At 49.3% G+C, this 12,257-nt stretch overlaps 1 protein-coding gene across 6 annotated transcripts in view; it reads right to left on the bottom strand.

Moving 5' to 3' along the window:
- MYO9B (myosin IXB) overlaps nucleotides 1-12,257 on the bottom strand; it is a 96,336-nt gene that overhangs the window by 33,291 nt on the left and 50,788 nt on the right. For all 6 annotated transcript variants that reach the window (XM_008580538.1, XM_008580539.1, XM_008580540.1 and 3 more), the window contains exons 4-10: nucleotides 7,552-7,614; nucleotides 6,918-7,017; nucleotides 6,564-6,664; nucleotides 4,474-4,603; nucleotides 3,376-3,465; nucleotides 1,423-1,539; nucleotides 915-1,049 (exon numbers count right to left, since the gene is read on the bottom strand). In XM_008580538.1, coding sequence (XP_008578760.1) covers nucleotides 915-1,049; nucleotides 1,423-1,539; nucleotides 3,376-3,465; nucleotides 4,474-4,603; nucleotides 6,564-6,664; nucleotides 6,918-7,017; nucleotides 7,552-7,614 — 736 coding nt within the window. The remainder of the gene's footprint in view (nucleotides 1-914; nucleotides 1,050-1,422; nucleotides 1,540-3,375; nucleotides 3,466-4,473; nucleotides 4,604-6,563; nucleotides 6,665-6,917; nucleotides 7,018-7,551; nucleotides 7,615-12,257) is intronic.

The raw sequence follows: 12,257 nt of genomic DNA, 5'->3' as shown, positions 1-12,257 counted from the left end.
CCAAAAAGGCACTATGGCTCAAAACATCTCTGATATTTTCCTCATCCAGGGCTGGGTGGGATTTTCCGGGACTTTCCCTCTGGCAGAGAAAAATTCTGGGGCAGATTTACCAACAAACTAGGCCCCAAGGGACATTCCGGGACTAGCTCATTCCACTGTCCCTTGGGCTGGGCGGGCAACAAAATGATATTTCTGTAAAATGGTGCAACTGCTGTGGAAAACAATCTGGTGGTCCCTCAAAATATTAAACACAGAATTACCATATGATCCAAAGGTGGAGGCGACCCAAGTGTCCAGCAGTAGATGATCGGACAAACACAACGCATGTCCATGCGATAGAATGTTACCAAGTCTTCAAAAGGAATACAGTTCCGACACACGCTACAAAACGGACAACCCTGAGGACGCTATGCTCAGTGAAATAGGCCAGTCAGAAAAACAAATACTGTGTGATTCCACTTATACGAAGTCCCTGGAGTTGTCAGATTCACAGAGACAGAAAGCAGAATGGTGGGCGCCAAGGCTGGAGTTTAATGGGGATGGAGTTTCTGTCTGGGAAGATGAAGAGTTTTGCAGATGGATGGTGGTGATGGCTGCACAACAGCGTGAATGTGCTTAAACCTCACCAGACTTTACACTTAAACATGGGTAAGGTGGTGGGCTGGCCCTGTGGCTCACTCGGGAGAGTGTGGTGCTGATAACACCAAGGCCCCGGGTTCGGATCCCACATAGGGATGGCCGGCTCGCTCACTGGCTGAGCGTGGTGCTGACAACACCAAGTCAAGGGTTAAGATCCCCTTACCGGTCATCTTTAAAAAAATAAAAAAATAAACATGGGTAAGGTGGTAAATTCTGTTGTGTATTTTACCAAAAAAAAACCTTGAAAAACAAACAAACCCACGGTATTTCCTTACCTGCTCTAGTTTGAAAATGTGCTGATTAAAGTAATACTGAAGCTGCTCGTTGGCATAGTTGATGCAGAACTGTTCAAAACTGTTCCTCTCAAAGTCTTCAAAGCCAAAGATGTCGAGGACCCCGATGGACAAGCACTGGGGGAGACAGAGCGGATGGTTATTGCCAGTGGCTTTTCCCACAGGAGTGGACCTTCCTGAGAGGGTCGGGCTTCATGGGCGGGGACCCATTTGGTCTTTAGGGCCCACACTCAGCTGAACACTATTGTCACTGGTGTGGCATCTCTAAGTTTTGAACAAGGGGCCCCATGTTTTCATTCTGTGCTGGACCCTTGAATTGTGTAGCCTGTCCTGTTCCCTGGGTCTGGCTGTGGGAGTAACCAGCTTCTCGCCCAATACTGCCTGAAGACACCTTGGCTCCCAGAGGCATGGGTCATCCACCAAGAACGTCTGGCGCCAACGGCACGGCCTCCCCAGTCCTCGATTGGCAGACTCAGCAGGAGGCACTCACCGAGACTGCCTCTTCCATATCCTTCTTGTTGAGGAGGGCATGGTTGATCCGCAGCACAATCCAGTCGAACAGGGCACTGTACAGTGACTTTGCCATGGAGTCGCGGGCAGTTATGGCCTGCGGATAGAGGGGCGGCTCACCTTGGGCAGTGCAGGCCCTGTGTTGTGTTGCCCCTTGGAGGCATTAACGGACCCAGTGGCCTGTGGGTCGGCCAAGTCCTTTCCACATGCCAGCGCTCTCCTCAGGGTAACCCAGGTTACTGCTGAGCATGGCAGAGGACCTGGCATGCCCCTGTGGTAGAACCAGTGAGGAGGCCAAGCAGGGTGCAGACCTAGACCCCTTGTTCTTCAGGGGACACCATGTGGCTGCCGTTATGTGCATAAAAACAGCATGGTCTATTTTTTTTTTTTTTTGTCTTTTTGTCTTTTTCCGTGTCCGGCAACGGATCGCAACCCTTAGTGTTGCCCCCGTACCGGACCGGGGACCGGCCACGGGATCGCAACCCTCGGTGTTGCGCCCACACCGCGCTCAGCCAGTGAGCGGGAACCGGTCTCCACATGGGATCCGAACCCTCGGGCGGGAGCGCTGCTGCGCTTCCCAAGCGGCGCACTATCCAGTGCGCCCCCGGGCCGGCCCTGCCTGGTCTATTTTTAAAAAGGCTCATTAAGGTTTAATCTACACACAATAAATGCACTCTTTTTATGTACTTGGCTGTCAGTAGTGCTGCTGTACGGCCTCGGCGGATGTACGGTACAGCAGGCAACAGGATCGCAACCCTCGGTGTTGCGCCCACACCGCGCTCAGCCAGTGAGCGGGAACCGGTCTCCACATGGGATCCGAACCCTCGGGCGGGAGCGCTGCTGCGCTTCCCAAGCGGCGCACTATCCAGTGCGCCACCGGGCCGGCCCTGCATGGTCTATTTTTAAAAAGGCTCATTAAGGTTTAATCTACACACAATAAATGCACTCTTTTTATGTACTTGGCTGTCAGTAGTGACAGATGTGCTTAGCTACCATCAAGATCTGGAATACGTCCCTCTGGTTTTGCCTCTCTTGGATGTTGTGGACACAGAGCCACATGGGATGCAGGCCCTGCTTGTCATCTCTGGCTCAGCATGGTGCCTCTGGGGGACCCCTTGCTACAGGGTCCTGGGTATCCTACAGCAACTTCCCCACAACATCACATGCTTCCCAGGCTCATGTGGGCTCAGAATGTCCATGGTGACAATTTAAAATGCCCAAGCAGCTTCCCATCAGGTGAGGGGCTAAAAACCCCCTGTAATTAGGTACTTTCCTACTGCTATCCAAGCTGCAAGCTGCAAGTCACAATGCTCTTGAGATGTAAAAACGGCAAGAGAAACACACCAGAAAGAAAGTATCTGGATTGGGGCAAAGGCCAGAGGGAGGTGTCTCATCAAGAGTCAGGGTCACAGGCCTGAGACCCACAGGTGGAGGGTCACCTAATGGTCATAAAGGTCATGCTCCAGCCCAGGGGTGGGCGAAGTTTTTCTGGAAAGGGCCAAAAAGTCAATACACTAGGCTTTGTGGGCCTGAAGGTCTCCATCGCAACCACTCAGCTCTGCTGCTGTAGCACAAAAGCAGCTGTAGACCGTATGTGGATGAATGGGCATGGGAGCACGCCAATAAAACTTTATTTACAAAACCAAGTGGAGGACTGGATTTGGTCAACCTCTGCTGATGAGAACCAGCCTGTGCACTGAGCATATAGAAACACAGAGGCAAACATCCAGGGCTTAAGTTCTGGCCTGAGGGCTACAGTTTGCTGTATAAGTTGGTTGTGTCACGCCTGCGCTTGCATGACAGCCACAGGCACTGCCAGGGCTCTGCTCGTATCCCTTGAGACAGGAAAAGGCCAGCCACACTGGCTTTTTCTGAAGGACCCCATCACTGTGTTCTGGGGACTGGCACCCCTCAAGTGCCAGGTGGTGCTCACCTCACTGAGACTGTAGGGGAGAATGAGCTTGTCATTGACAGTCACTGTTTTTCTTTTGGTCAGGACTTCCACCAAGATTTCTCGCTTCACCTGTTTCAAGGTCAAGGAGGAAGGGAAGGAAAGGGAGGTGAAGAGCTTGCCAGCATGTCCACATGTCACTGAAGAAAGTCCTGGAGCCCGAGGAAGATGGGAGACGAGACCCCCAGTGGCTGGCCTGGGAAGCAGGTCCCGAAGCCCACCCTCAGGCTGCCAACTGTGATGTGTCTACCCTCAGCAGGTTCCAGAATTCACACACAGGCTTGACAGTTCCCAGTGCATCATCACATGGGCCTGGGTGTCAGTCAGTATAAGCTGCAGGCCCAGGAGGCACCTGGTCACCTGCACTCAGAGCCGTTGCTATTGGAGCTGGTTTCATACAAAGGCTGGGCTTGGGGCTCAGATCTCGCCCAGAGACCCAATGAGTTCATCCGTCACACCACCAAGCCCCATCCCCAAGCTGGTGGTCTCTTCCTGCCAGTAGTAAGAGTAGGGGCAGGGGGATCTTCCCTTAAACTTCCAGTAGGCTCATGCATCCCCATGAACTCAGCAAAAGCAGAGGCTCCCACTGCCTTCTTTAGGAAAAGCCGCAGCCGGAATGCAGGCTTAGAAAACAGAAGGGCGAGGGCAGGGCTCCTCAGCCCTGCCACAGTTTGCACTGGGGGCTATCTTGTGCATTGCAGGGTACTGAGCAGAATCCCTGGACCCCACCCACCAGATGCCAGGAGCACCTCCTACTTGGACAACCAGTGTCCCCTGAGGGGCAGAATCATTCCTAGCTGAGAACCAGTGGACAACTGGCAAGTCCAGTGAAAAATGACCTCGCTGGTCAAACTACTGTTTAAAAGAGACTGTCGCATAAGGGGTTGAAGTGGGAGGAGTCCCTGCCCAGAAAGGTCATCAGAAATGAGGAAGGGACACTGTGGAGATGACAAGGAAGGAAGCTAGCACACAGGCCTGCATTTACAAAACCTCGGCTGAAGGAGGAAGTTCTGGTCACTTGTCCTCTGTATCAAGAGCTGGCCTGGCCAGTCTCCTGTGGCTGAGGGCAGAGAGAAGTACCTTTAGAAGCTGGGACAGTGTGTCCAGCACCTCAGGGGGCCCAACCTCCAGGCCTTCCTCGCGGCCCATGGCTCTCTTCTTGTAACTGACATTACCCAGGTACAGGATGGCTGAGAGAACAGAAAAAATCCTGGGAAAGAAGAGGAGCTTACATGAGAGCAGTTTCTACATTTGTAAGATGACAGAAACTTCCAGGAAACGGGCTGAAACTTGTAAAATCAGCAACCATATGAAGTTAGAAAAACGCTTACTGCCTCTGTCAAGGTCTCCTTCTGTGGAATGTGACTTTGCAGATAGCTATCTTGATCTTTTTTTTTTTTTTTAGGGAAGTTTTTAAACAATATACATTTTTCTGGAGGTGTAACATGTACAAAAAAGCACACAATTCCCAAGTGTAGAGCTTGATGAATTGTCAAAGTAACCAGCTCCCAGACCAAGGAATGCATCATTCCAGGCCGCAGTCTCCCCCAACCCCCCGAGTAACCACTATCCTGATGTCTAACACTGTCCATGAACTTGACGTTGATGAAAACGTATGTACACATGTCTGCTTGGTCACTGAGACACTGGGATGGGGGAGTGTGCCCCATGCATGATACTGCACATGGCAGTGGCTTGTTTGTTCTGAGCGCTGCAGATCGGAGTTCCTCAGCCTCAGCACTGCTAACATGTGGGGCTATATCCTTCTTTGCCTCAGGGGGCTGCCCTGTGCATTGCAGGGTGTGAAGCAGCATGTGGGGTCTTTACCCACTAGATGCCAGTAGCACCCTCTACTCCCTCTGCCCTATCCCAGTTGTGACAATCCAAAATGTCTCCAAACAGCCATCACCGATTGTCCCCTGTGGACAGAATCGACCCTGGGTGAATACAGCAGCTATGTAGGAAATAGGGGTCGGCAAACTGTGCTCCACATATGGCCCGATTTTGTGTAGCCCCTGAGCTAAAAATGATTCTAAGTTTTCAAGGGTTGTTAAAAACAAAACAAAATGAAACACAGACCATCTGGCCCACTAAGCCTGAAATTCTGTCTGGCCCTTTATAGAACGTTTGCCAACCCCTGCTTGGAAACATTGCAATTTATTTATTTAATCTCCTGATGGCGGGCAATTTGCAGGGGGTGGGGGCTCTGGTTTTTTGGCTGTTATACACAAGGATGCTGTGGGCATTTGCATGCGTGTCTGCCCGTGAACAAATGTACGAGTTTTGTGCATACGCAGCTGTAGCAGAAGCTGCCAAATGGTTTTCCAAAGCGGCTGCTCTGGTTTGCACTCTCCCAGCAGGGTGTGAGCGTCTGCGACAGGTGCACAGACCATCTATCCAGGCAGGCAGTGGAGGGTACCCCGTGTGGTTTTTAACTTAAAAGAAATTCTTTTGGGGCCAGCCCATGGCTCACTTGGAAGAGTGTGGTGATGATAACACCATGGCCACGGGTTTGGATCCCTATATAGGGATGGCCGGTGCGCTCACTGGCTGAGCGCAGTGCAGATGACACCAAGCCAAGGGTTGCGATCTCCTTGCTGGTCACAAAAAAAAAAAAAAAAAAAAAAAAGGGGGGCCGGCCCGGTGGCGCACTGGAGAGTGCCCCGCTTGGGAGTGTGGTGGCGCTCCCGCCGAGGGTTCAGATCCCATGTGGAGACTGGTTCCCGCTCACTGGCTGAGCGTGGTGTGGGCGCAACACCGAGGGTTGCGATCCCATTACCGGTCAGTAAAAAAGAAAAGAAAAAAAAAAAGATCCCCTTACCGGTCATCTTTTAATAAAAACAAACAAACAAACAAATAAACAAATAAATTTCTTAAAATTGTGGTAAAATATGCATACCATAAAATTTACCATCTTCACCGTTTTTAAGTGTATTGTTCAGTAGTGTTAAGTATATTCTCACTGGTTTTAATTGGCGTCTCCCAGTGACAAATGGCTGGAGCCCCTTTTCATGTGCCCATTGTCACTGGGCTCTCCTCCTCAGGGTGGCTCTGTTCAGGACTCCTGCCCATTTTCTACGGAGTTGGGGGTCAGATCTTGGAGTGACTGGTAACAGCCAAGAGCTCCCCCTGCAGGCTGGGACAGAACGGCCCCAGGTCTGCTCACTTACTGCTTCTTGGTGGCAGGGAGGAAGCCCACCATCTCCATGGCCTGCTTGAGTCTTTCAAAGTCGTGCTTCAGGTCTTCTCCATCTTCGATCTTCAAGTTATGCTGAAAAACAAAGGCGTCGGCACTCTGGGCAGTTCTGGGCTGGCAAGGGTGGCGTGTGAGTGATTCTGGCCGGAACCCACAGGGCAGGGCCCAGGACACGGGGAATGAATGGGCTCCTTTATGCTGCCTCCTTGGGCCTGGTCTGGGGCTGAGGAGGGCCAGGCAGGTGGCCTCTGACCTCCCCCCAGCTGCATGTAAACAGCCTGCAGGGGAACAGAGGTGGCGTTTGTGGCTGGGGCTCCAGGCTGTTTACCTGGTTGAGGTAGAAATAATCTTCAGGCTGCTTGAGCTGAAATTCTTGGCGTTCTTCCTCACTGACACCGAGCAGCAAATAATAAAACACGTGGTAGTTCCTGCAGGTCAAAATTGGAGGAAAAAGAGTTGTTTCTAGAGGCCAAGCAACAGCTGCTCTTCGAACCACTGCTAATATTGCACTGGAGACCATACAGGGGAAGAAAAAGCGCTTCCAAAATACACAAATTTAAAACAATAAGTTGATTCTTATTATGTCTTTAAAGGAAACGACATAAACTTTACCAGTAAGTAGATTTCTGGGGGTGGGGGTGGTACAAAGAAAATATCACTCCTCAAACAGCAGTGTTTCTCATCTCACCGCATTTTGGGTGGACATCTGAGCACCTACTGTGGATAAAACCCTCGAGGAGGCACAAAAATGAGCACAAAGAGGTAGTTTGGGAGGTAAGAGTGCAAAGCTGGAGGCCATGGGAGTGGACCTGGGGAAGAACTTGGCTGGGCAGGCCCCCTCCTGGGAGACCCACTACGGCCTGCCTGAAAGTTCCTCAGGCCACAGGACATCGGCCTCTCCCCTTTGTAGGGACAAAAGCAGATGCAGAGTGACAAAGACCCCAGAGAAAACATCCTCCTACCTTTCATCCTTCTCCTGAGAGACCAGGCGAGACTTTTCAAGCAGATATTTTTCGACAACAGCTCTGTCATTAAAAGAAAAAAGAAAACATAAATTGTTATTTTTTTTTGGCAGTTGGTGGGTATGGGGAACTGAACCCTTGACCTTGGTACTTACAAGGATGTGCTCTAACCAACTGAGCTAACCGGCCAGACTCCAAATGTTACCTTTTAATATTGTTTTCTTGAAGAACTATAGTTTTGTGTAGTGTTTGGTACCATGGTATGGGCAGCTACAGATTAACTTCCTTTGGCACAATGTAAATATTCACCAGGTAGCCACAGAGAATGCTGGTTTACCCTATGACTATGATCTATAAAAATAAGGAACTGGGGCTGGCCACTTCTACTCCCCAGACCAGATTTGGGCCATTGGGAGGACACAGAAACACAACGTGGTATTTTGTCACGAGAGACCGACCCCGAGGACGGGAGTGAGTGTACCCATCTGTTTATGGAAGGTTACTTCCGCTCCTGTAATCTCCCCAGCAATTAAATGTTTCTCCACTTGAAAAAAAATTTTTTGGAGGTTGAGGACTCAGTTTTATTTGTTTGCTTGTGCAGATGCCAACTGGAAATTAAAAGATAATGTACAGCCCAGTTAGGCATGTATAATCAACAATAATTTACTGCACGTTATCAAACAGCTAGAAGACAGGAGATTGAATGTTCTTATCACAAAGAAATGATAAAGTTTTGTAATGATGAATACGCTAATTATCCTGATTTGATCAAAACATGTTATATACATGTACTAATATTCAACTTTGTACCCACAAATATGTATAATCAATTTGCAAATAAAACCTATGCAAAAAATTTTAAAAAAGAAAACAGATTAATTTTTGCATTCTTGTTTATAGCTTTATTGATCATGACATACAATAAACTGCACAAAATTAAAGCCTACAATGTGATGGGTTTTGAAATGTGTAAACACCTGGAAACCCCCTACCGTGATCAACAAAGAGAACATACCCATCAGCCCAAAAAGTCTCCCAGATCCCGTGTCATCTCTCCCCACACACCCTCCCCTGAGCAGCTGCCAATCAGCTTTTTGCCACTAGACAATGGTTTGCCTTTCCTATAAGTTTAAACAAAGAGAATCATGCAGTGTGTACACTGTGTCCGGCTCTTACATTCAGTATGATTTGGAGATCCAACCATGCTGTTGTACATATCAGAACTTCCTTCCTCTTTATGGTTAAGTAATGTTCCACTGCACAGACAGATCTCATTTCGTTCATCCACCCACCTGCTGAGGGACATGTGGGTAGTTTCCAGTTTTTGGCTATTCTGAACAATTCTGCTGTGGACATTTGTGTACAAGTCTTTGTGTGGACACAGGTTCTCATTTCTTCTGGGCTAATACTTAGGAGCAGAATTGTTGGGTCATAAGGTAATACTGTGTTCGAGTTTTTGAGAAACTGCCAAACAGTTTTCCAAGATAGCTGCACTATTTGACGTTACCACCAGCAGTGTATGAGGGCTCCAACGTCTCCACATCCTTGCCAACGTTTGTCTTTTTGATTCTAGCCATCCTGGTGGGTGGGAAGTGAAGTGGTATCTCACTACAGTTTTATTTATTAAAAAAAAATTTTTTTTAAAGATGACCGGTAAGGGGATCTTAATAATTGACTCGGTGTTGTCAGCACCACGCTCACCCGGTGAGCTAACTGGCCATACCTATATGGGATCCAAACCCGTGGCCTTGGTTTTATCAGCACCACACTCTCCTGAGTGAGCCACGGGCCAGCCCTCACTATGGTTTTAATTGAAATTTCCTTGATGACCAATGGTGTCGAACATCTTATTTATTTATTTATTTATTTTTCATTCATTCAATTAATTAATGAATTAATTTATTTATTTTTCGGTGGCTGGCTGGTACAGGTATCCAAACCCTTTATTTGGTATTATCAGCACCATGCTCTCCCAGGTGAGCTAAGCAGCTAGCCTGTGTCCTATCATTGAGCTATAAACGTTCTTTATATATTTTAGACACAGTCTTTGGCTGGATCAGTGATTTGCAGGCTACCTTCTCTGGGTCTGGGGCCTGCTTTTTTGTTTATGTCATACTGTCTTTGAAAAGCAGGGGGTTTCTAACACACATCACCATTCGGTTGTATTTGTATAGTCTCATGTTTGGTCATTTACCACATTTTCTTTGTGTCAGGTAGTTATTGTGTTTCCTCCAAATTAAGTTCTCATGGGCCGCACAGGAGGTGGGTGGTGTCACGCAGGACCTAGAGTCTGTGATGTTGTAAGGATGTCAGAGCAAGGATGGGGGCATCTCTGCAACCACTCTCTTAATGCTAATAGTAGCAATGGCAAACATTTCTTAAGGACTTACTATGTTCTAGGCAAAAGTTCAAAGCATTTCTCAGGGACTCCTTCCACCCACTGGGGTGGGCACTGTGGTTCCCATTGATGGACAAGGAGGCATACAGCAGCCGCTCAGAACCCCATAGGAGGAAGGTGGCCTGGTGGGCTCCTTCTACATCCACCAGGGCTGGCATGGGTCTGGAGATGCTGGTCTCGCTCAGATTCCACCATGGCAGGCTGGCTAGTTAGCTTGGTTGGTCAGAGCACAGCCTTGTAACACCAAGGTTAAGGGTTCAGATCCTCATACGCCGGCCGCCATAAAAAAAAAAAAAAAAAAAAATTCCACCATGGCCAGGTGTATGAGCTGTGCGGGGTCTGCAGACCACCCAAGCCCATCCCATTTTACAGGAGACACAGCATGTGCCTGTGGGGTGGCAGGGTCAGGGGACAGCATAAAGAACTAGGTCCAGGGTTTGCCGGACGCCGCCTGCCTCTCTCTCGAGGACAGCAGTCTTCTGTCTACAGGCTCGTACGGGGACACGCGATGTTCACTAGTGGGTTTCCAAAGGCCCAACCCATGTCCTCTCTTCTTTCAAAATAGAAGAAAAAATGGTTTCTTGGGTCCCTCCCCCTGGCTAGTAATCATTCAGTTTCGGCACCTTTCCCCAATCTGTTTTCCTGGGGAGGGAGGCTGCATCTCAATCAGACTCACGGATCTAGAATCAGACTCATGTTTGAATCTCACCCTGTGGCCAATTCCCTTTGCTGTGTCTGCACATATGAGGACGTTACACAATGCTGGAGGGATGACAGGCTGGCAACGAGCTTTCATTTGACTAAAGACAGACTCTTCCCACTCGCAATCATTTCCAAGACTCAGTCCCCTAATAAACGGGTCTTGTAGGGATCCAGGACTCCCCTGGCACTGAGTCCTTGAACACCAAGGAAAGCAAAGACTCACAAATTGGGGTACTGGGGGACAGGCTCAGACTGCCCCTGACCCTTGGCCATGGTGGGAAATGGCATCAAGAAGTGTCACTTACCCAAAAGAGCACAAAAGCAGAACTGAGTCTGAGCCTCATGAGGTGGCCATGGCCACTCCAGGGACAGGAAATGTGCCTCCTTCCCCAGGGTGAGGAGGGGCCGTGGTCCTGGGTCAGGGCGGAAATTCCCTTCCTGAATCCAAGGCCACAGAAGCTGGTCTGTGAGATCCTGCCGCTGAGGAAAACTGGCCCCAAACCTGATGGGAGCCTGTGGCAGGCAGGGCAGGCTGGACCACTCAGTGGAGGGCCAGCCCTTGCCAGTATGCTGGGTCCAGTGGTGGCCCCAGAAGACACATCACCTTGAATCTGTGAATGGGACCTTAGTTGGAAAAAGGGTCTTAGCAGATGTAATTAAGGATCTTGAGATCATCCTTGGTGATCCAGGTGGATCGTAAATCCATTGATAAGTGTCCTCAGAAGAGAAGGGGAAAGAGACAGAGACACAGACCACATGGAGACAGAAGCAGGGACTGGAGGGATGCAGCCACAAGCCAAGGATCGCCTGGCAAGCTGGAAGAGGCAGGAAGGATCCTCTCCTAGAGCCTCTAGGTGGCACATGGCCCCGTAGACACCTTGACTTCAGACTTCTGGCCCCGAGAACCATGAGCGCATAAATTCCTGCTATTTAAGCCATGTAGCTCGTGGTTCTGTTATGGCAGCCCCAGGACACTCTTACGGAGACCACGTGGAGAAGCGGGGAGCAGCACCCACTGGGAGGCTGAGGGTAGTGTCTGGCCCAAGGCCTGTTAAGCCAGCTCGGCACCCAGGAAAACACGGTAGTCTCTCTGCTTCTCCCTGGGGACCCCAGAACTGTAGGAGCAGTGTGCTCCCCTGTTATTTGCACAATAAGATACCCTGGGCACTTCCTGCTGGTCAAAATCTCTGCAATGTGGCAGATTCAACTGTGCAAAATATGGAGCCGTGGAAGAAAAAATAAATAAAAAATAAGTGGTGGGGACCCTTGCGCATGGCTGGGGGAACGTAAAATGGTACAGCCGCTACAGGATGCAGCACGGCAGCTCCTGAAAAAATTAAACAGAATTACCACGTGATCCAGCAATTCCACTTCTGGGTATTAATCCAAAAGAATCGAGGCAGGGTCTTGATGAGATATTTGTACACCCATGTTCATAGTAGCGGTATTCACAATAGCCAAAAGGTGGAAGCAACCCAAGTGTCCATCAACGGATGAATGATGCACTCAATGTGGTCTATCCATACAATGGAATATCTGTCAGCCTTAAAAAATACATGCTACAACACGGATGAACCTCCAGGATATTACATTCAGCAAAATAAGC

The sequence above is a fragment of the Galeopterus variegatus genome, unplaced genomic scaffold (genome assembly GCF_000696425.1).
Source record: "Galeopterus variegatus unplaced genomic scaffold, G_variegatus-3.0.2 Scaffold2126, whole genome shotgun sequence".
Classification (NCBI taxonomy): Eukaryota; Metazoa; Chordata; class Mammalia; order Dermoptera; family Cynocephalidae; genus Galeopterus; species Galeopterus variegatus.
This window is presented reverse-complemented; position numbering and strand designations above follow the sequence as displayed.